This window comes from Hyperolius riggenbachi, chromosome 2, assembly GCF_040937935.1.
Source record: "Hyperolius riggenbachi isolate aHypRig1 chromosome 2, aHypRig1.pri, whole genome shotgun sequence".
Lineage (NCBI taxonomy): Eukaryota > Metazoa > Chordata > Amphibia > Anura > Hyperoliidae > Hyperolius > Hyperolius riggenbachi.
Window position 1 is genome coordinate 275,627,829 of NC_090647.1, and position 24,962 is coordinate 275,652,790.

Here is a 24,962-nt window from a genome sequence, read left to right on the forward strand (position 1 = left end):
AGCGAGCCCTAGGCTCGCTACATGATTTACAAAAAAAAAAATGCTGCGCTGCCCTCTGGTGGTTTTTAATAGACCGCCAGGAGGGTTAATAGCGCTGAAACACTAAGGAACCTGTTTCGAGGTGAGAACAAAAATTAGAATGCTGCTCACTAGGGGTCACTTTCTTTTATAGCTAAGGTCCTGTTAATTGGTAGGGGTGGGGCTTAACCCATATGCATGCTGCCATGGAGGCATATGGAAAAAAAGTTTTCTTTAAAGGGGAACTGAAGTAAGAGGTATACGGAGGCTGCCAAATTTATTTCCTTTTAATCAATACCAGTTGCCTGGCAGCCCTGCTCGTCCATTTCTCTGCAATAGTATCTGAATAACACCAGAAACAAGCATGCAGCTAGTCTTGTCAGATCTGACTTTAAAGTCTAAAACACCTGATCTGTTGCATGCTTGTTCAGGGACTATGGGTAATAGTATTAGAGGCAGAGGATTAGCAGGGCTGCCAGGCAACTGGTATTGCTTCAAAGGAAATAAACATGGTAGCCTCCATATACCTCTCTCTTCAGTTCCCCTTTAAAGGTTAGTATGCTGTTGCATATCTTTTAGAGCAAAGAGGAAGTTCTAAGTTCAGGTCCGCCCCGTTCACACTGCACGCGTTCCCATCCGCGTTTCGGGAATGCGTGCAGGAGGTCGACACGCACGACATCATACAGTGCAGTGTGCACTGTCTGCTGTTCACACTGCATGCGTTCCAGGCCCAAGGCGGTCCAGGAACGCATGCTGCATGCATTTTTCCCAGAAATGCGCGGCTGACCCATTCACTTCAGTTAATGGGATCAGCCACGCAACGCACACAAACGCGGATGGTGTGCGTTCGTATGCGTTACGCTCCGAACGCACAGCCGTCCACGCTTGCAAATGTGAACAGGGCCTTAAATCAACACGGAACAAAGAGGAAACCAGAAATGTGTGCAGTACATTCACAGTTAATATTTTCCACTTTCCCTACTAGCAATTCGAGTTAGCTAGGAAGGGGCATTTGTGTATGGACGTATTCAAATGAACTGCTTCTTCTATTGTTTCTAGCACGGTGCACGCACATTTATGGCTCTTGCAAAACATCGCTCTCAAACTGCCGTTGTTTATTTAAATAACCTATAATTGCGATGCGACCATTTCAAGGATTTTCCATCTTCAAATATGGACGCTGACTGCCTTCCCAGAAAATTCGAGAAGCCCTCAGTCGCTCCATCCTGCGCCCTCCCTAACCCACCAGCCGACCGTCTGTTGCCCACACAGCGGAGACTTCCCCTCGATTGTGACATCAGCACGCATGCGCACCGTGGCGGGGCGGGTAAAGGAGTGTGCGTGCCGTACAGCTGAGTCTTCCATTGGGCTGCGTGATGTCACGTCGGTTGTTGGACAGGTCGGAAGAGTGTTGAAAATAAACAATAAAGAAGCGCGGGCGGATAGTAGCAGAAGGGACGAGCGGTGCGATCCGACGGACGGCAGCGTCACGGTGTTGTGTATACAGGGAGGAGGCGCTACTGGTCTATAGCGATCATTCCCGGCCGGGACGCGGCGACAATAGTGCGGACGGGACTATGGAGAGGCCATTTCTCCTACGGGTCAGCGTCTCCTCCGATCAGGGCGGTAGGAAATACATGGAGGATGTTACCCAGGTGCTGGTGGAGCCGGAGCCCGGGGAAGGAGAACTTTCCTGGGAGGAGGAGGAGGAAGATGATGAGGAATCAGCAGCTGGAGCTTCTCTGAGCCGGACTCCAAACCACAACCGGGCCGAAAAGAGCGGCCAGTCCCTGGCTTTCTTTGCCGTGTTTGACGGTCACGGTGGGCGGGAGGCCGCTCACTTTGCTCGGGATCACCTCTGGGGCTTCATCAGGAAGCAGAGGGGGTTCATGTCTCGGGATTCGGAGGAAGTGTGTGCCGCCATCCGCAAGGGCTTTGTGGCTTGTCACCATGCAATGTGGAAGAAGCTCCGTAAGTGTATTTGTGTCCTGGACGGGGGGGTTATGGCAGCTCTGTATTATGTACTCGCTGCCCCTGCCTGGGGGATTACATTCATCATTATCCTGTTTTTACTTAAACCTTTAGCCTGTTAAGTAATGCGGGTTTGGGTAAGCCTGGACACACATCCAATTTTCTGTATAGAGTAAGCGGATAGTCCTGCACTGCCAACAGTGAGCTGTGTTTATTTTCCAGTTAGCATATGCTTGTCTCTATAAATGAAGTTCTTCACTGGATGACTGAGGTTGGGGGCTGGTAAGGCATTGGGTGCCAGCTACTGGGTAGTATGCCGTTTGGTGCTGCAAGGGCTGGTTCAGACGGGCGTCTGTGTGGCTGCGCGGTCAGGCTTTCAGTAACCTTCACGCTGCGTTCCGGATGCGGCCGTGTTTTTCTTCCCCATAGGGGGACATTAGCTGTCGCGGTTGGCCGCCTCCTGGAAGCTACATGTCACTTCCAGGGACAGCTCGAACGCTAACAAAAATCGGGACCTGAACGCCATGTTCGTTTAAACTTGTGCAAAAGCTCGGTGTAAACGCTTACTTGAATGGGAGCGTTTACCGCAACGTTTCGAACACCTGCGGTAAACGCTCCGCAAGCGTCTGTCTGAACCAGTCCTAACGCAATTCCTCCAAGGCTATCCTAGCCCCCTCCACCACACAATTTTCCACCTCCATGTAATGGACAGATTGTGCAGGTAAATTATCATACCAAATGGAAGTGGCAAAATTGGATGTTTGGCCAATTAAAATTGAATATACCATGCTAGGTATACACTGTACAATTTTCTGTCAGGTTGATGGGTCGAAACAATAATTTCTGACGTTGGGTCTACTTGATTGATTTCGTGCAGTGATGATTTGAAAATCGATCCCATTATTGATTGGTAATGGATCAGACATGTCAGAAATTGTTTTGACCAGTCGTTCTAATGGAAAATTGCATCGTGTATACTAGGCCTGAACGATATATCGTTTTTGGATCGAAATCGCGATCCCGGAAATGCCGATTCCGGGATCGCCATGGCAACGATATTCACCCCACTCTGCAGCCCGTGCAGCGGTCCCCTCTGCCGCTCTGTGCAGCGGCAGTTTGCGGTGGCTCATTGCATACATTTCTCCGAGTGGAGGCGGGACACTTATCTCCCACAACTTCCGCCCACTGTGCAGCCAATCAGCGGAGCGGGCAGCAGGCTCCGCTCCGCCCGCAGGCTCTCCCACTCCTTCTCCTAACATTAGCTGGGCGGGTGGCAGACTCCGCCCACGTGGCTGTCAATCACCCTGAGTGCTACGAGTGGCAGACTCCGCCCACCCCAGCTCGCAGGCTCTCACACTCCATCCCGGCGGCTCAATATTCCCTGCACCTCCACATCAATCATAAGCTGGGCAGGTGGCAGGCTGAGTCTGCTGCTGACAACCACTTATTTGTACTGGGTGATTTGTGTCACTTTTTTTTTTTTTTTTTTTTTTTTTTTTTTTTTTTGTGGTATGATGAGCAGCTCTCACTTGGCAACTCCCTCCTCCCAGTGCTTCAACATCATTTGGCGGGCGGCAGACTCCAACCGCATGTGTCAATCAAACTATGAAACATGGCCAGCAGACTCCGCCCACACTCCTGTCAGTCAAGTTTTGTATGCCTCTGCCAGGCTGCAATGTGTGTCAGCGTGATAATGATGACTGCTGTGGTGTGGCCCACTGTGTGGTGATCAATTCTGCGAAGCTGAAGTGGGGGGCCTAGGGGCACTGTTGAATTTGAAAAATCGTGAATCGAATCGAAATCGAGATTTCTGACAGAAATCGTGCAATTCAATCTTTTCCTAAAATCGTTCAGGCCTAGTGTATACTCAGTATTCAGAAAAGTTTATAAGCCTAAGTAAGACAGTTAAGATGTGCGACTGCTGGAGCTTGTTCATGATGTTCACTGTCTGGATCCACCGCATTAATATCGCAATCTAGACATTCAAACTGTCTCTGATGCCCTGGCACCTCTCCTCACACAATCCTTCACTGACCCAGACTCGGCTGCTATACACTACATCAGCTCCATTACAAAAGTCATGGATGACTTCACCCCCCTCGTCAATGCCCGCCCTCACCGTGTCTGTCGCCAACCCTGGATGACCAAAACCACTAAACAGTTAAAAAGATGCTCTAGAGCAGCTGAACGGCGCTGGAGGAAAAGTAACACAAGTGAGGACTTCATCTTATATAAAATTGCCTTGAACAACTTCAGAAACGCACTCTCTGTGGCAAAAAAGTCCTATTTTTCTTCCCTAATATCCGCCCATTTCCACAATCCAAAACGCTTGTTCAGCACCTTCAACTCCGTTCTCCATCCCCCTCCTCCTCCTTCATCTTGCTTATCAGTTGAAGAATTTGCAACATACTTCACTGATAAAATTGACAAAATCAGAAGTGAATTCTCCATGCAGCCCTCAAATCCCACCTCCACACCTCTCATTGACTGTTCTCTAACTGCCTTCTCTCCACTTTCTTCTGAACACTCTCTCTCCTCTATAATTGCCAAAGCTAATCTAACCACCTGTTCTTTGGATCCTATTCCCTCCCCTTTCATTCCGCACCTATCCTCATCTCTCTTGCCTGCACTAACAATGCTATTTAACCTGTCCCTCTCTACTGGCATCTTTCCGTCCCCACTCAAAAAAGCTGTTGTGACACCACTACTTAAAAAACCTTCTCTAGACCCTACCACACTTGCCAACTACCGCCCAGTGTCACTTCTCCCATTTGCATCCAAACTACTTGAACGCCATATACATGCAGAATTAAGCCATTATTTATCTAACTCCCTACTTGATCAGTTCCAGTCTGGCTTTTGCTCTAACCACTCCACGGAAACAGCCCTTACCAAAGTGGCCAATGACCTTCTTGCAGCCAAACCCAAAGGTCAATTTTCCATACTCATCCATCTTGACCTGTCATCAGCATTTGATACTGTAGACCACACCTTACTCCTACAAATACTTTCAAATGTCGGAATAAAGGGCCTTGCTCTCACATGGTTATCTTCCTACCTCTCTGGAAGGTCCTTCAGTCTCCCACTCAGATCGGATCTCATGCTTTGTCTGCCGGGGTTCCCCAAGGCTCTGTCCTTGGTCCCCTCCTCTTTTCCATCTACATGCATGGTCTTGGTGATTTAATTAACTCATTCGGGTTTCAATACCACCTCTATGCAGATGATACACAACTGTACCTCTCTGCCCCAGACCTTAATACCCTCCTTAAAGAGACACTGAAGCGAAAAAAAAATGATGGTATTATGATTTGTATGTGTAGTACAGCTAAGAAAAAAAACATTAAGGGCTCTTTTCCACTATGAAATGCGATTGCGATTCCGATCGCAATCGCGTTTCAATTTCCACCAATGCGATTGCGATTGAGCTACTATACTCATTATAGTCCAGCTCAATCGCATACAAAACGCGGCAGGACGACGATTGCGCTTTGACCAAAATCGCATCGCAATCGGATCGCACTAATGGAAATTGCTGCTGCAGTTTCCATTAGTTTAATGTACCTTGCGATTTGCGATCAGAAGCAAATCGCAGGCTAGTGGAAAAAGGCCCTTAGATCAGATACATCAGTCTAATTGTTTCCAGTACAGGAAGAGCTGAGAAACTCCAGTTGTTATCTCTATGCAAAAAAGCTATTAAGCTCTCTGACTAACTTGGTGGTGGAGAGGGCTGTTATCTGACTTTTATTATCTCAACTGTAATTGAACTGTTTACTTTTCCTCTGCTAGAGGAGAGTTCATTACTTCACAGACTGCTCTGAAAGACTCATTTTGAATGCTGAGTGTTGTGTAATCTGCACATATTATAGGATGATGCAATGTTAGAAAAAACACTATATACCTGAAAATAAAAATGAGAATATTTTCTTTGCTGCTAATCTTCTAGTAATTATTCATAGTACACAACCAATTCATTATATCATATATTTTTTTTCGCTTCAGTGTCTCTTTAAATGTGTTGCTGACTGCTTGTCTGCTATATCCTCCTTCATGTCCTCTCGCTTCCTAAAACTTAATATGAGTAAAACTGAACTAATTTTTCCACCGTCTCTGTCCACCTCCCTGCCTGAAGTAACAATAAATGTTAATAACACTCCCATAACTTCAATTCCCAAAGCTCGGTGCTTGGGGGTGATATTCGGCTCATCTCTTTTATTCCTCATTTTCACTCCATAACCAGCTCCTGCCATCTCCAACTCAAAAACATATCTCGCATCCGTCCCTTTCTCACTCAAGACACAACTAAAATGGTAATACTTGTTCTCATAATTTTTCGTCTGGACTACTGCAACGTACTACTTTGTGGTCTACCGGCTAACTCCAGTCGGTACTGAACTCAGCTGCTCATCTCATTCATCTTTCTTCTCGATCTTCCTCTGCCGACCCTATCTGTCAAGCTCTTCACTGGCTGCAAATTAACCAGAGGATTCAGTTCAAACTCCTAACCTTAACCTACAAAGCTCTCCACAATCGTTCTCCCCGGTACATATCCTCACTAATCTCCGGATACAAACCCAATCGCAATCTCAGATCGGCACATGATCTTCTGTTGTCCTCTAGAATCAACTCCTCACATTCACGTTTACAAGACTTCGCACGCGCTGCACCCCTCCTCTGGAATCCCCTCCCACAACACATCCATCACTCGCCAACCTTTGTTACTTTTAAACGCTCTCTAAAAACACACTTGTTCCGACAAGCATATGCGCTACCTTAGGCCACTTTCCTTTGTACTAAGACCAAATAGCACTCCTACTAGGTATACTAAAACACAAAGCCTCTGTATATTTGCTGCATACTACCCCCCCCCCATTCCCTTTAGATTGTAAGCTCGCAAGGGCAGGGCTCTCTCCCCCTTTTGTGTCTTGGTAACCATTATACATTTTATTCATCATGTTAATTTTATCAAGGTCATTACCAATTCTATAATTTGTATTTTGTATCATTCTTTGTATTTTGTCACTAATTATGTATCTTGTATATTGGTGTACACCATTGTCTGTATTATGTACCCCATGTTTGTTTCTTACTTTGTACAGCGCCACGGAATATGTTGGCACTTTATAAATCAATAATAATAGTGCGTTCATCCTAATGCGATTGCCAACTTTGTTTCTGCCACAGCTGATTACGTTTTCTGAGATGCTGCATGTAGCGTCAGCTGCGTTTGTGGTTCTGTGTGCCCCTAGGGGCTCAAAGTGCTATGGTGATATACCAGGAATATATTCCAAATGCTTTTCTGCTAAACGCTTTCTGGTAGCATAAAAGCGGTTAGCGAAGGCTCAATGAGCCGCTGGCAGCTGTCCATCTCAACCGCCCCTAATCAGACAGGGTCTCCCTCTCATCCTGCTGTGTACCGATGAACATTTAACATTGGCTGTTCAACCTACGGGATCCAGATTTAGTGGGGGCTTGCGAGATTAGTTTTGGAACCTGATAATTAAATAACATTGAATAATTTAAGCATTTGCTTGCAAATCTCTTTGGCCCCGCGCAAAGTTCTGGTTTAGCTCTTGCTAGTTCCAGTTATTGTATTGTGTACTGTTATACTGTGTTTTTTATTGTATACTGCTTACATTATTGATGCTTTGTAAGAATTGTGAAATTCAACAAGGCATGAGCAAGAATGCGTTGTTGCATTAAGTTGATCAGAAACTGAAGGCTAATGATTGATACCTGACAGCAAGATTAATTATCTGGTGTAACTAACCAAATGTTTTGAAGTATTATCCTTGTGCAAAATTCTTGCTCTGCTCACAGCAATTCTGCCTCTCGTGGAACAAGAAAAACACCTAATTTTGAGTTAATTGTTAAAAAACATAATGGCTGGTTCACACGGGTGTCTGTCAGGGCCCTTTTCCACTAGCAGTCGCTAGCGTTCACTGAATCGCAAAGCAAAAAAATTACCGGCAATTTCCCGACGTTTGCGGCCGCGATTTTGCTATGCAATGCACTGCATAGCAAAATCGCGGCAAATATCGCTCCGTCGCGCGTTCGCGTTCCTGCAAAAAACGAATTGCGGTAGTGGAAATGACCTACCGCGATTCCTATGTTAAAAAGCAAACCGCAGCGATTGTAAAATCGCTAGCGGTTTGCGACTTTACGATTCAGCCAGCGCAAACGCGCTAGTGGTAAAAGGGCCCTCAGTGTGTCAGTCAAATGCTTTTCTGCAAGCATGTAAAATAGCATTTGGCATCTTCAGGTGGTTGTCACTCCCACAGGGGGACATGATGGTAAGTGGCCCTGGAAGTAGCATGTTGCTTTCAGGGTTGGCTGAAATGACTGGGAGAATGGGGATCGTGGCGTTCGTGCAAACGATGGTAAACTACGCTACAAGCACTGCCCATTAATTTTAATGAGCAGCGCTTGCCGCGGCCTGCGGAAAACGATAGTCGCCCGTGTGAACCATCCTCAAAAATAAATAAAATAAAAAAATTGGAAGGGAAGAAGAAATCCCTGGCCAGTGAGTATATACGGTAATCAGATTTTTTTTTTTTCTGTTATAGGGGCACATCATTATAGGCTAGTATGGTTGAGGTAAGGCAATGAAAAAGCCCAATTCCATGAATGTGATTGGGTGGACAGCGCCCTTTTGAACTACTAGGTTTCGATAGGTAGTAGTAATACGCACCCACACTGTTTGACTAATTGGAATGCTTTCAGTTGAAGACTATGCTGTGATTGGACCCTATGGACTCTCACTCTGCCTCACCTCAACCATGCTGGCTTTCATCATTACTGCTCAGGGAAGCAAAGAATTTCTGTTTTAAGAAGAGTAATGTAATGTTTAGCATAACTTTTTTTTTTTTTTTTTTTTTGACCTTTTAGTCCATTTAAGCATATAACCTCCTAATGGTACTAGGTCACCATGAGCCTTCTGGGTACTTTGTAATGCTGTTCAGAGGAGGAGGCTGAGCTGTATTAAAGCAATACTGTGTAAAATGCATACAATTTAGATGCGGGGAATCCTCTGGATAGTCCTTACCCAGTCCACCATTCCAGCGGTTGGTCATGGTTTATTCTCTGGGAGTGACCACTTGTGCACAGAGAGGAATAGCTTTGATCAGCTGGGTATGCCGGGGGGATGGGGGTTTGGCCGCCCGGTGGCGAGTCGGGAGCGTGTGTCGTTAGCGCCATTCGATTCAGCGATGACCGACGTAGCTATAATCTCACCTGTTGCGCCGGCGCGAGTCCCCAGGTCTGTGCTGTCCCGTTCTCCGGCTGGCCTTCTCCATCTTCTCTCCGCTTCCTGTCCCATCCTGTGACCAGCAGACGTTCAAACAGAAAAGAGCGCTTTGAACTTCCCCTTCTAACAGGACGGGACAGAAAGTGAAGATGGAGAAGGCCAGCCGGAGAAAGGGACAGCGTGGACCCGGGGGACTTGCGCTGCTGGAACAGGTAATGTATTGATGCTGGCCAGGGGAACAGAGGCAGCGGCAGCTCCACAGGTTGTGAATCGATATCATACTGAAATAGATTCAAAATCTGTGTGCAGTGTATGGGCAGCCAATAGATCCCTCCCTGATCAGATTCGAGGAGACTACGGGGGCTGGAATAAGCCAGAGGTGAGTAAAAGTAAATTAGATTAGGTGTACGTACTTTAAAGAGACACTTTAACAAGAAAAACGTCCCCTGGGGGGTACTCGCCTCGGGAGGGGGAAGCCTCCGGATCCTAATGAAGCTTCCCCCGTCCTCCTCTGTCCCACGGGGCTCTCGCTGCAGCCCTCCAAATAGCGGCCTGACAGGTCCGACAGCCTGTTCAATATTTACCTTTCCAGGCTCCAGCGGGGGCGCTGTTGCGGCTCTTCTGACGGAGGTAGGCGGAAATAGCCGATCTCCGTCGGGTCTGCTTTACTGCGCAGTATCCGCTCTACTCCGTGGGAAGGAGCAGATACTGCGCCTGCGCTGGAGCTAAAAGGTAAATATTTAGATCGCCGCCGCTCCGGGAGGATTTTCGCTGCCACCGTGGGACCGAGGAGGATGGGGGAAGCCTCAATAGGATCCGGAGGCTTCCCCCACCCGAGGTGAGTACCCCCTAGGGGAGGTTATTTTCGTTACAGATTTTCTTTAAATGCTCTCCTTAGATATATTTGTACCGTGCACAGTATAAGGCCCGGTTCACATTAGCGGTCGCCGTCCGGAATCGCCGTGCCGGAGCCGGACCGCATGCAGAACGGACGGAATGGACGCACGGCATAGCAATGAAAGCCTATGCGTCCGTTCACATGCGTCCGGATCCGGACTCCGGCATAAGACCCAACATGCGCTATTTTTTGGTCCGGCTCCTCCGGCAGCCGTATCCGGAGCGGAGCCGGACTGCACCATCCGGCCAATACAAACCAATGAGAACCGGAGAGCGCACAACACACTGGCTAAAAATCCGGATGTTCTACCCCACTTCCTATGCGTATTGAAGCGGCGATTTTGGATGGGGACACATGGGCAAGCATTTTGGAGTGGAGCAGCAGTGATTTTAAACGTGCTGGAGATGTTGGCAGTATGTCGGAGGTGGAGGTGAGTGCTAAACAGCGGAGGGCCTGATTCCACAGGTCCACCTTCTGCTGACCTCCCAGACCCCAACATTTTTATTCTATTTCTACTATCTTTTGCCAAACGGATCCGGATCGCATCCTGATGAACACCTGATGCAACCTGATCGGATCCGGATCAGAACCATACGGTTCCGATCCGGATCCGGTCCGGATCCGGTCAGGTCATCCAGTCTGTTTGGCAGAGAACCGCAAGTGTGAACCGGGCCTTATTTTGACTTCCTAAAACTGAGATTTGCAAGTATTTGCCTTTATGTAAGCAAGGTATGACACCTGTAATGCATCATTTCAAAAGAGTGAATGAATATTTAAATGATGGCTTTGTGACTGAAATGTAAGGTGAACATCCAGAACTGAAGTCATGGCACACCTGTCGCTAATTAATATTGTGTATGTATAATACAGTGTGGAAAGATATACAGGTCCCGTAGAGCTGCATAACATCTTGCCTTGCACAGATGAAGGCCATATCAGTCTGATCATTCTATTTTTGTAATGTTATGTTGGCAATACACTTAATGATTTTTCTCTAGTAGAGTGGATCACTGTGATCGAATATGCCAGAGATTGATGCCACCCGATGGCACAGGTGGGACATGGCCACCCAATCTCTCACAGAAATTGATCTACATTTCGTGGCATTTCAGTTCTCAAGCTACTTCTCCCACTGTGAAGGAGAAAGTAGCTGGAGAGCTTAAATGCAACGTTGAGGGCAATGCACATCAGTTTAAATTTGAGTTCTGTTCCAAATCAGTTGGAGCAACGGTACTAATTGGATGCTCTTCCCGCCACCCAGATGTGCTCATGGCTGTGGACTCGCATATCTGCATTGGGTATGCATGAGTTCAGGACTCGTGCTTGCCCAGTAAAATGAACTGTTTATACACAAGCAATTTCTGTAACTAGACATGCACGGTTTGTGAATTTAGAGGCTCGCTGCAAAAGCGTAAGTTCACAAGTATGGTTATATTTGATTCAAACCTCACTCATGTTTACTAATTCAGCTGAACGCTTTTTCTGTGCCTTAATAGTCTGCCCGGTAATCTAAAAATTAAACCCACTGAAACTGAATACGGGAGGCTGCATATGGAGGATAATGCTTCTTTAAAGCTACACGACAACGCCATTCCTTTTATATTGCAGGTTATTTCACGTACTTTTAAAATGTAAATCACATGCATCTTGGAAATGGCCAATCAGAATCGGCAATAATTGCATTTGGTAGGTCCATTCCCAAGTTGGTGAAGCCTTTGCATTAAATTTGCATGAAACAGTATCATAAGCATTTCACTGACCATCCATAGTTGCAAGTATAATGTTGTTTAGCATTAACGCAAACCTGGAGTGACATAAATGAAATACATTTTGGGACAAAGCATTTACTGCGGAAGATCTAAGTGCTTCTTGTTGCCTTCAGGAGTCCTTCCCATTGCCTGTTCTGCTAGGTTTGTTATTCACAGTCTGGTGAACTTTTGGGATGTTAACGGGCCCATTTATAACTGAGTATGAGTTTTAAACCACATGTCTGGTGAAAGGAAGCTCTTTCCTTCATGTTGAGTGTTTACTTTTACTGGATTTACCTCTATGCATGACTCCCAGCAAAAGCTTATAAAGTAAACCTAAAGGAAACAAATGTCTCAATTTGGGTACTTAACTCAGGAGAGGGAAGCCTCTAATGCTTGGTACACACCATACAATTTTCTGTTAAGGTCGCCATATACTTATAGATTTGCAGCAGATTTAACCATAAAGTAGGCCTGAACGATTTTAGGAAAAGATTGAATTGCACGATTTCTGTCAAATTGCGATTTCGATTCACGATTTTCTTCAAATCAAGCCTTAGAGCTAAATTCACAATGTACACCGTACCATTTACAAACATGCGATGACAGACAATATCATCATACTATCCAGGGCTGTGGAGTCGGAGTTGGAGTCGGGGCAATTTTGGGCACCCGGAGTCGGAGTCGTTGATTTTATAAACGTCGGAGTCGGATGATTTTTGTACAAAATCCACAGCCCTATTAAGTATTAGACTAGGGAGTCGGAGTCGAGGAGTCGGGGCAATTTTGGGTACCCGGAGTCGGATTTGGAGTCGTGGTTTCATAAACTGAGGAGTCGGAGTTGGAGTCGGAAGATTTTTGTACCGACTCCACAACCCTGATACTATCAAATTGATATGTTTGTAAATGTCACTGCATTATGTGAATTTATCAAAACAAATCACTATTAATCTAAAATGCAGTGATGAAAATTAAAGCCAAGAATTGCTTTCAATTGTATTTATTATTAAATTGTATTTATTAATAAGAAACATGCAGGAGTGTGGGCGGAGTCTGATGGCCATGTTACATAGTTTGATTGACATGCATGCGGGTGGAGTCTGCCACCTGCCCAGCAAATGATGTTAAAGCACTGGGAGGAGGGAGTTGCCAGGTGAGAGCCTGCTGCTTAGTTGATACCACTTAAAAAAAAAAAAGTGACACAAATCACTCCATACAAAAAAGTGATTGTTCGCAGCATATCAGACTTGTAATGGCATCCATAAATAATTGTCAAGTGAAAGTCTTTGGTCTCCACTGACACAGATGGCTGGACAGATCATTGGAATTATTTCTGGAGTTTTTGGTTAGTCTGTGCATTAACCACTTCACCACTGAGGGGTTTTACCCCCTGACCACCAGAGCAATTTTCACCTTTCAGCGCTCCATCCATTCATTCGTCTATAACTTTATCATAACTTATCACAATGAAATGAACTATATCTTGTTTTTTCCGCCACCAATTAGGCTTTCTTTAGGTGGGACATTATGCCAAGAATTATTTTATTCTAAATGTGTTTTAATGGGAAAATAGGAAAAATGTGGGAAAAAAAATATTTTTCAGTTTCCGGCCATTATAGTTTTTAAATAATGCATGCTACTGTAATTAAAACCCATGAAATTTATGTGCCCTTTTGTCCCGATTATAAAACCGTTTAAATTATGTCCCTATCACAATGTTTGGCGCCAATATTTTATTTGGAAATAAAGGTGCATTTTTTTTCAGTTTTGCGTCCATCCCTAATTACAAGCCCATAGTTTATAAAGTAACAGTGTTATACCCTCTTGATGTAAATATTTAAAAAGTTCAGTCCCTAAGGTAACTACTAATGTATTTTTTTTAATTGTAAATTTTTTTATTTTTTATTTTTTTAATTACAAAAAAAAAATGGGGAGTGTGGGAGGTAATGAGTTAATTTTAAGAGTAAAACTAATTTATTTCTATGTAAAAAATGCTAAGGGTGTAGTTTTACTGTTTGGCCACAAGATGGCAACAGTAACTTTTTGTTTATTGCGACCTGCGAGCGTCCGGACAAGGAGGCTGTGAGTGTTTGTTTTTGCTCACAATGATCGCGCTGCCCATAGGAGAGCAGCGGATCATTGTGGGGCTTAGATCAACGAACGGGAATGGATTTTCCCGTTCATTGATCTCCGGGCGAGCGGGCGGCGGCGTGTTTACTAGCGGCGGGCTGGCGTGTTTACGAGCGGGAGCGCGGACAGCGGCGGGAGTGCGCAAAGTACGGATTTCTCCGTCCCTGGGGGTTAAAGGATGGGAAAAGGGACGGAGAAATCCGTACGGGCGGGGGTAAAGTGGTTAATAGGGTGTAGACCTGTTGGGAGTTTTTTCAGACACTTTAGAAACAAGCAAAAAACGTGTTGGCTCAGTATAGTGCTATCCAACAGTTTTTTTTTTTTTGAGACCTATGGCTCCAATATTTCAGTTTAACACACATGAAGTTACAATCTAGCCTAATGTTTAGCACTTTATAGTAAAGGGGGCAAGACCACAACCTAACAGCCAACAGTACACCTTAATGATGATACCCAAATCTGAGTCTGCTGTTCTTACCAGCAGCATCACACATTACAGTTCAAGACACACTCTGTAGAAGTTGAGCAAAGCATACTTGGGACAAGGCAAAAAGTTATTTAAATTACTGGGGATTCTTCACCACCTTATGATGTGGAGGTGCAGGGAATATTGAGCCGCCAGGACGGGGTGTGAGAGACTGCAGGCCGGGGTGGGCGGAGTCTGCCACTCGTAGCACTCATCGATTGACAGCCGTGCGAGCCGCCCAGCTAATGTTGGGAGGAGTAGTGTGAGAGCCTGCGGGCGGAGCCTGCCGCCCGCTTCGCTAATTGGCTGCACAGTGGGCGTAAGTTGTGGGAGTCAGTGTCCCGCCTCCACTCAGAGCACGAGTGTGTGCAAGCAATGAGCCACCGCAAACTGCCGCTGCGCAGAGCGGCAGAGGGGACGGCTGGAAGGGCTACAGAGGGGGGGGGGAATCATTGCCATGGCGATCCTATAATCTGCATTTCCAGGATCGCGATTTCGATCCAAAAAAGATGTAGCGTTCAGGCCTACCATAAAGGGTCCCATACACTGAGCCGATAAGCGGCAGATCGATCGATCTGTGGCCGATTTCAATCGATCTGACATGCTGGAAAATCTAGGTCGATCTGTTAACCTTCCTGGCGGTAAGCTAGCCCCCCCCCCATGCGCTGCCTGGCCAATCAGTGCCAGGCAGCTCTGAGGGGTGGATCTGGACTCCCTTTTGACGTCATGATGTTATCCCGCCCGTCGCCATGGCGACGGGGGAAGCCCTAATGGAAATCCCGTTCAGAACGGGATTTCCAGACGAGCTTGATCGCTGGAGGCGATCGAAGAGGGTGGGGGGATGCCACTGCACAGTGGCTGTCATGTAGCTAGCGCTAGGCTAGCTACATAATAATAATAATAATAATAATAATAATAATAATAATAATAATAATAATAATAATAATAATAATAATAATAATAATAATAATAATTTTAAAAATACAGGTGCGCTGTCCCCTGGTGGTTTTAATTGACCGCCTGGAGGGTTAAGATTGCTTATCAGTTTGCATTGGACCTAATGGAAATCTGATGGCAAAAAAATGCCATCAGATCGATTTTCAATAGCTTTCATACTGAAATTTGTCCCTAGTAAAAAATGTTCCTAAACTCATCAGATCAGAAATCTAACGAGTGTATGGCCACCTTTAGATGGATTTCTGTCAGATGCCTGTCAAGTGGAATCTGACAGGAATCTATCTGATGTGAGCCACACTAGGAACAGATTTCCAATAGATTTCAGAATGAAATCTATTGGCAATCTATCTAAATGCATTATTGAACCATTAGATCCAATGCAACTCTATTGGCCATGCATATGCTACAAGCAGCACAGCAGCAGTTCGACCTAGATCTTCCATCCTGTCAGATCAAATCCATTGAAATCAGCCACAAATCGATCGATTGATTTGAAAGAATTGATTTCTGATCGATTGCTGAAATCGACCAGTGTATGGGCCCCTTTAGATTTTCTGTTAGATTACCTGTCAGATAATTTTCAACATGTTGGAAATTATCTATCTAACCATCGATCTGATTAGCAATTAGGCATTGTTCTTTTCAGCAGGAGATAACCAGAAGACAATGCACCAGAGATAATGACCAGTCTCTACATAAAATAATCTAAAGGCAGCCATACACTGGTCGATTTGCCATTAGATCGACCAACTGACAGATCCCTATCTGAACGAATCTGATCAGAGAGGGATCGTATGGCTGCCTTTACTGGAAACAGATTGTGAATCGATTTCAGCCTGAAACCGATCACAATCTGTTTGGCTGCTCCTGCCGCCTGTAACCCCCCCCCCCCCCCCCTGTATACATTACCTGAAGCTGGCTCCGGGTCCTCTTCTCCGCGCTGCATCCCAGCGTACACTGTGTCACTCCGTGACCAGGAAGTTCAAATAGACCGCCCTCTATTTGAACTTCCTGGTCATTGGAGTGACACAGAAAGTTAATGTACGCTAGGATGGAAGCAGGAACAGAGCAGTGCAGCGTGGAGAATATGCCCGGGAGCCAGTGTCAGGTAATGTATACCTGTATCGGATCGGCCGCAGCTAGCGACGCGCTCCCTACTCGCGGGACATCGACGGTAATTTCCCGCACTGCGCGATCGACGGACCGATCCGATTTCGGGAGGAAATCGGATCGGCGGGTGCGTTTAGCGCGAACGATTGGCAGCAGATTGGATCCCAGTGATCGAATCTGCTGTCGAAACATCGGCAAATTGAGCCAGTGTATGGCCAGCTTAATGCTGGGGATACACGGTACGTTTCTGTACCAAGTATCAGCCAGCTGATAATATGCAGCTGGCCCGATCAAGCCGCTCGACTCCCGCCCGCTCGATCCCCCGCCGGTGGACAATGGCAGGGAATCGAGCGCTGATAAAGAAGAGTCGGCGGGGACGAGCGGCAATCGATCCGGACGAGCGGGGACGCGGCTGGGGACCATCGGCTCGTGTATTACCAGCATAATGTCTAGTACACACCATACAATTTTCTGTAATGCTGGGTACACATTATGAGATTTTATGGTCGATTTACTGTCCGATCGATTATTTCCAACATGTCCGATTTGCATTCCGATAGATTTCCGTTAACTTTAATAGGACGTATATATATGGAAATACTCGCTCTAACAGTAAATCGACCATAAAATCTCAGTGTGTACCTACGATAAGAGTTTCTGTAAGTAGATTATTTTCTGTAAAGTACAGGCCCGTACACACGCCGGACTGCAGGCAACGACGGGTCCGTCGTCACCTCCCGCTGGGTGGGCGTTCCAGCGACAGTCCGGCGGCGGACTGCGGATCGCTCAGAAACAGCCGTATCAGTCTGCAGACAGACTGTACATACGCCGGACTGTCGCTGGAGCGCCCACCCAGCGGGAGGTGACACGTCGTTGCCAGCAGTCCGGCGTGTGTACGGGCCTTACTGGTAGAGACTGGTCATTATCTCTGGTGCATTGTCTTCTGGTTATCTCCTGCTGAGTAGAACAATGCTTAATTGTATGGTGTGTACTAGGCTTAAAGCCTCATCTACACGGGTAGATGAGGCGGCGATGTGGCTTATCAATCGAGCCGCCTATGCGGCTCGATTGATAAGATCCGACAGGTCGGATCTTGCTACCGCCGATTTCCTGCTCACTCCCCGCGAGGAAACAATGGCAGGGAATCGAGTGGAAGATAAGCTGCGCCGGCGGGGAATCTAATCCGGCGCGCAAGCGGGGACGCGGAAGAGGCGATCCGGCGGCTAATCGAGCCGCCGGATCGGAGCCTCATCTACCCGTGTAGATGAAGCTTAATGCTGGGAATACACGGCTCGATTCTGAGCCATTTAGATGGCTTGATAGATAATTTCCGACATGTCGGATCTCCCGCCCGATTCTGTATTGAACACAATGCAAAAAGATAAAAAAAAAACGGCGGAAGATAAGAGAATTGCCTGCGAAATCGGACGGGGAATCGATCGAGTGGCAAAATCGAGCTGTGTATGCCCATCATAACAGGAAAATCTAACAGAAAATTGTATGGCTCTGAGCTACTGCATAGGCGCAAACCCCCTCTGCACCTTTGCTGTGCAGGTAAGCTTTATGGATCATCGGGGGTCTCACACTGGAATGGAGAGACAAGAGGGAAGGCTCTGTAGGATCCAAAGGCTTCGCTCTCCGGAGATAAGCATTTACCTTTTTTACTTCACAATCTCCCAGATTTGCTGTAAGGATGTTTTCCACAGATTCCCGAATTGACGGTGATTGCTAGTGGTTTGAAAAGTGCTAGTGTAATTGTATATAGCAGTGATTTCACTGCAGCAATTGCCGGCGATTCAGGATTTGATTCAGGAGCGATCGAGTTGCACATGTTGAAAAATGCTGCACATGGAGCTACCTTTCACTGTTGCAGCGCATGTCGATCGCCGGCGATCAGTATGCTCTGCTAAAGTGCCACTAGTTGGCCCCGGGCCTTTTTGTCTCTGGTTTAGTTGTTCATTCTGTTGCAGTTTTTAAATAATCCGTCCTGTTAGAGCACTATGCACTGAGTTTCAGTGCTTTAGCACACAGCTGATAGTCAGGATTCTTGCCGAGACATGTCTGCGTGAGCTGTTTCAGAACAGGTTTCCAGAGCTTGTGTAGAAGCCAAGGCGTGTCCTGCACCTTACAAAAGTGACATTCCAGTTTCCATTGCTCATCCCTGTCCATGCCACTAAGTGACAACATAAATTTATTTTTAGCTATTTAAAAATAAAAGCTTTTAAAAGATATTTTAGCTATAAATGTAAAGTTTTACAAGTTAATGTTTTGTTCTAGTGGAGCTGTACTTGGATTTTTTTTTTTAAACACATTTTTGAGTTTTTACGATACAATTTGTACATGCGTAAGAGATATATAATAATTCATAAGTGACAATTAAAAAAAACAAACAAACAAAACCACAAATAGTTACCTTCGGGTCTAAGCTTTTAAAATGTATACTGTTTCCCCCCAAAAGTAAGACTTCTCTTAAAAATAAACCCTAGCATATACAGATTTTCGAGTGTGCTAGAAATATAAGCCCTCCCCCTAAAATAAACCCTAGCAGCAGGACACAGAGAAGAGCATGGGTCTGCACTGGAGCAATGGTGTTCAACTGCTATCCCCACTGCCGCTTTACTTTCTCTGCTTCAGGCCCCCTCCTCCACAAAGTCTGATCCCCCCTGCTGCATTGCCCGGCGGCAGGGCATAATTCACACCTCAGATCAGTGGTGAAGGTGGATAGAGTTCCACAGGAACTGCGCCGACTTAAACCGAGATAACTTCCTGTATACGGCGGTGCTGTTGCTGTGCAACACTAGCTGCTTTTACCGGAGGTCACCTCTGCTCGACTTATATTGAAAAAAAAAATGGAAATCCGATTTGGATTTGAAAATAAAATTAAAAAAACTTTACATTTTTGGAGACAACCAGTCTCTTTTTTTTTTTTTTTTTTTTTGTATCGAATTGCCGTAAAATTGGATCGTTTAATTGTAGCGTTCTATTGCTACCTTTAGTGTGCCTTTAGCAACTATAATGGTGAGATTTCAAGAGACTCTGAAGCCTCTCCTTTTTTTTATTACACAATCCTGTTTAACACATTAGCCCTACCTAAACCGCCACATCCCCGCGGCTGTAATCTATCTAAATTCCCCCCCCCCCCCTCTCCCCCGCAAAATCCACGACTTTCTTGGTCATGGATTTTGCTGCTGTTGGAGGCAGAGCTATGAGCCGCAGCTCTGCCTCCATTCCCGTCTATCAGCGGCGGATCTCCGCCTCTCCCCCGTCCCTCTCATCGAAGGAAGACTGAGAGGGTTGGGGGAGAAGCGGCGATCCGGGCTGACAGACGCGCTGAGAGGCAGGGCTCTGCCTCTCACGGAAACGCTGCCCGGATTGCCCCCCAGGGAGTTAGGGGGATTTAGATAGATTACAGCGGCGGGGATGCGGCGGTTTAGTTAGGGCTAATGTGTTAAACAGGATTGTGTAATAAAAAAAAGGATTTTTAACCACCTTGGCGGTAATGACTAGCTCAGCTCCTCCATTACCGGCGTGGTGGATTTCTCAGGCCCAGCTGGGCCGATTTATTTATTTATTTATTTTTTTTTTTCTTTTTTTTAACGCAGCTAGCATTTTGCTAGCTGCGTGTTGGACGCGATCGTCAAAGCCAATCCGCCGCTACCCGACACGTATAGGGATTTCCTGCTCTGATCGCCGGAGGCGATCAGAAGGGGCGGGGGTGATGCCACTGCTCAGCGGCTATCGTGTAGTTAGTGCTAGGCTAGCTACATGATTGAACAAAAAAAATTTAAAAAATAGTGCTGCGCAGCCACTGTGGCGCAATCAATAGAACGGCAGGGTGGTTAAGAGGCTTCAGAGTCTCTAACAAGAGCCCTAATTAAATAAGCTTTTCTTCTGAATTTTCTCACCGTTCTCTTTGAATAGTGATTATTTTTTTTTTAACTTGGTGCTGAAAAGATGTTAAATATAGAGAATGAGAACTTGGGATCATGTGGCAGGTCCTGCTACAATTGATACTGTATGTATGGCATGTGCCACATATTATACCGTTTAGAGAATGCATCACATATATCACATTGGCATTGTTTAATATAAAGATATGGTAAGGTGACATACAGTATGATTATATAATTATTTTTATTTTCTTCCCCCCCCTCCTCTGTTTAGCTGAATGGCCAAAAACAATGACTGGACTCCCTAGCACTTCAGGAACTACAGCAAGTGTTGTTATTATTCGTGGAAATAAGCTATATGTTGCCCACGTTGGTGACTCTGGTGTGGTATTTGGACTCCAGAATAGCCCTAAAGATGCTATGAAAGCCTTAGAAGTTACACAGGACCACAAACCCGAGCTTCCCAAGGAGAGGGAAAGGATAGAAGGCCTTGGTGGCAGGTAATTCCCAGTGCCTGTCATTTTAGTCTTTGGGCATGATTCATGAAGCTTTTTTTTATCTTATCTATGTTACATTTTTAAGCTCCCAAAGAGCAATATAATCAAGGTACGAAAAGTAATATTGATAAGAAGTTAATCAGGAACAAATCACTTTGAGGGATTATTTTGCTTGTAAATGTGCTGAAAGGTTATTTTTATCACTTAGGTGATAAATAAGTCATTTATGAGAAGTTTATTGTGAATAGAACCCAAATGTCTCCAGTCTGTCTTCATCAGTGTTTCCCATATTGTAAAAGGATATACGAGCTGAAAGGTAAACCTTTAAGCTTTTTGTACCTTGAGCTTCCAACCCTTAAGGTGCGTACACATGCCATACTGTAGTGAATGACAGGTCTGTCAGACCCTCCCGCTGGGCGGACGTTCTGCCAACAGTAGCTCGTGTGTACACGCTGTCGGCAGACTGGTAAGAATGTTTCTAACAGATCCGCTCAGCGGATCGTTCAGTAACAGCCTTATCAGTCTGCCGACAGCGTGTACACACGAGCTACTGTTGGCAGAACGTCCGCCCAGCGTGAGGGTCTTACATACCCGCCGTTCGCTACAGTATGGCGTGTGTACCTGCCTTTATCAGTCTATGTGGTCCCTCACTGTGGGAGGTAAGTTAGGAGCCAGGTTATTGTAGGAGCCTCAGAAGATTGCTGTGGTTAAGGTAGATGGGCAGGGTAGCACAGGTTCATGTAGGTAAGGGGGTTTTGTGTTGAGGGGAGGATTAGTGTTAGGAATAGGTTAGGAGAGGGTATTGTTAGGCATAGATAGGGAAGGATTAGTGTAGGGTTACAGTGGGGATAGTAGAATATTTAGTACTTATTAACTACTTTTAGTAATACTGCTGTATTAGGAATTGGGAATCCGTATTATTCTAATTAGATGTATGCAGTGCCATTGGGGGAGAATAAGGTTCCAAACTAATATGACCAGGATTAAGGGGAGACTCCATGAGAATGATTATTTCCTCAGCCTCCAACACGTTTAGTTACAGATTTCCCAATGAGCTCATGGTGAACCAGAACTACTAGGAGTGTGAAAGGGTCTGAAAGGGATCAAAAAGCTGACGATCACCAGCTCGTCTTGACACGAACCGCAGTTTCGGTTTTAAACCGAAAAACCGTGCAGCCCTAGTCGGGACTGAGTCAGTCACTTACATACCTGATTAACTCTTTCACGCAGAGAAAGGGAAAAAAAGGAACACAGCATAGTTATTTGTGTGCTAGGCACTGTACATACCCATGTCTATCTCATCATGTCACTTTAGGTATCCTTTAAAAATCTTACTGATGTTTTTTAATTCTTTAAGACTTTATTTTTCCAAGACTGATTTTTTTTTTTTTTTTTTTTTTTTTTTTTTCCATAGCTGCTTTACCACCTTTTCCAGTCCCAAGTTTTTGTTTCATAATTTCATGCATGAAGCCACTAGTATATCCTGCAGCCTTTCTAATTAGTTTTTATTTTTTTACACTTTGAAGTTCAGTAGTAATGTTGGGGGTTTCCTGTACAGTGTAATCTTGGCTTTCATGTTTTTGTTTTTGCTCGCTTGCTCTCGCGCGCACTCGCTTGCTTGCTCTCGCGCTCTCACTCGCTTGCTTGCTCTCGCGCTCTCACTCGCTTGCTTGCTCTCGCGCTCTCACTCGCTTGCTTGCTCTCGCGCTCTCACTCGCTTGCTTGCTCTCGCGCTCTCACTCGCTTGCTTGCTCTCGCGCTCTCACTCGCTTGCTTGCTCTCGCGCTCTCACTCGCTCGCTTGCTCTCGCGCTCTCACTCGCTCGCTTGCTCTCGCGCTCTCACTCGCTCGCTTGCTCTCGCGCTCTCACTCGCTTGCTTGCTCTCGCGCTCTCACTCGCTTGCTTGCTCTCTCTCGCTTTCATTCTCTTTCCCCTTTCCAGCAGACCCTTAAAAAAAAATATCCATCTGTGCATGCCTTTTTATTCTTGCTTGTGGCTTGACCTTTCCTTTATTCTTTTGTTGCTTATTGACTTTTGTGTTGACTGAAATCTCTTTTTTTTTTTTTTTTTTTTTTTTTGTATAAATTTTAATTTTAGAATTTTTATTTTTTATTATGGGATTTGAGCTTCCTAGCCAAGATAATGGACCAGGGTGAAATAAGCTTAGTTAGGGGCCCAAGGAGTGTGAAATAATAAAAAGTAAAAAGTTCCTAATATATTTTGTCCTGCATTTCAGTATCCTACATTCCTCTGCAGTGGCAGGTCCCTAGTTCCCTTATCTTTTCACCCATCCATGTAGACAACATTCATGATTTTTATATGATACTGGCAGATCAGTCACCACACCCCTAACAGCTATTTAATGTGCATACTTGGCTTAAATATGCTTACCTGAGTTCTTAATTTTTATCTTATGTCTATACAGCGTAATTAATAAGTCTGGTGTAAACAGAGTGGTGTGGAAAAGGCCTCGTTTAACGCACAATGGTCCTGTGAGGAGAAGTACAGTTATTGATCAGATTCCGTTCTTAGCAGTGGCTCGTGCACTTGGTAAGTTGTGGGCTGTAAAACTACATATTTTAAAGGGGGTTGTAACCTCCAAAAATAAAAAGAAAGCATCCAAGCCCTCTTTAAATGCAACTATAGAGTTTGCCATAACTACTTCGTGAGGTAAGATATTCAAATGTTTATCGCTCTCACTGTGAAACCCTTTGTAAATAGGGTGGCAAAAACTTTTTTTTCCGCCTTACGCAGATTGTTAGTTCTACAACAACTATAGGGACAAAAAGCTGATCTGCCAAGCTTTTGTGCCACACTAGCTCCCCAAATATTTATGTAACCAACCTTCTATGCCCCCCTCCCCCCCCCCCCTTTTTTTTTTTTTGTATTGGTCTGTGTGCTTTTTATGAACTGTGCAGTGCCAACCGGACAGCTGGCTAGACGTGGTCTGGCACACAACTGGGAACTGCGCCTTAACTACAGTTACAAGTTTAGCTCAAAATGCTAACAGAAATTTCAAATAAGACCAGGACACTGGAAGGTAAATGAATACTCCACTCCCTTTGAAGAGGCTGTTATATAGGTGATGCTTGCTGTGTGAGGGACAGTACTGTTATCTAAAATAAGCAATAAATTAACACTGAGCAAAAGAAGAAGAAAATGACAGAAGTGATGTCACTTTTGGCATCGCATCACAGAGAAACAGTAAAGATGGAAACTAGTAGAAATAAGTAAATTCTTATTAGATGGGTTGAATTATTTTCAGTTAATATGCAGTTTCATCCCACTTTAACAGTTAGTTATTTATCTGTCCTTTTACATTTGTTTTTTGCCTTGCTTTAATAAAGTTTAGTTTTAATTCTCTAGTATGCATTGTACAGTGTTGCTGTACATACAAGATTGCAACAGTTGTATAGTTTGCAGATTTTATCTATAGCAATGCAGAAATATAAATGTAGTGCTTTATAACCTCCCTGGTGGTATGATAATTTCCAGATTTTAGGTTCTGAAAACTGTGCAATTTTTTTATAAGCTTTTGAACCATAAAAATCATACTACTACCATAAAATTCACTGCGCTTGCTTGCAACCCTGTAAAGCAATCCGAATATGCACATAGTTTTAATAAAACAATACCATATGCGCAGGTTCACAGGGAGATGCACTTGCTCCAGCCGTGGTCAACATAGAGCAGCACGTTCCAACGGAACTGTGCCCCAAACTGTTGCTCAAGGGATAGAGCAACAGTCCTTCTAGCTATTTATCTGATGTCAAGAATTCATTGAAATGCTGCCTAGAGAATTGAAAGCAGATCAATGGCCCATAGAGTTGCATTGGATCTAATGGTGCAATAATGCATTTAGATCTATTTTCAATAATTTAATTCTGAAATCTATTGAAAATCTGTTCCTAGTGTGTGGCACACATCAAATTCCTGTCAGATTCCACTTGACAGGCATCTGACAGAAATCTTTCTGATGGTCTAATCTGCTGCAAATCTATAAGTGTATGGCCACCTTAACCACTTCAGCCTT

The 24,962-nt window shown here is 45.0% G+C and overlaps 1 protein-coding gene across 1 annotated transcript in view; it reads left to right on the forward strand.

Annotated features, from left to right (window-relative positions):
- Nucleotides 1-1,349: 1,349 nt before the first annotated feature.
- Nucleotides 1,350-24,962, forward strand: part of PPM1D (protein phosphatase, Mg2+/Mn2+ dependent 1D) — a 33,656-nt gene continuing 10,043 nt past the window's right edge. Inside the window, exons 1-3 of the mRNA XM_068268727.1 lie at nt 1,350-1,989; nt 20,706-20,931; nt 23,355-23,479. Coding sequence (XP_068124828.1) covers nt 1,596-1,989; nt 20,706-20,931; nt 23,355-23,479 — 745 coding nt within the window. The 5' untranslated portion in view covers nt 1,350-1,595. The remainder of the gene's footprint in view (nt 1,990-20,705; nt 20,932-23,354; nt 23,480-24,962) is intronic.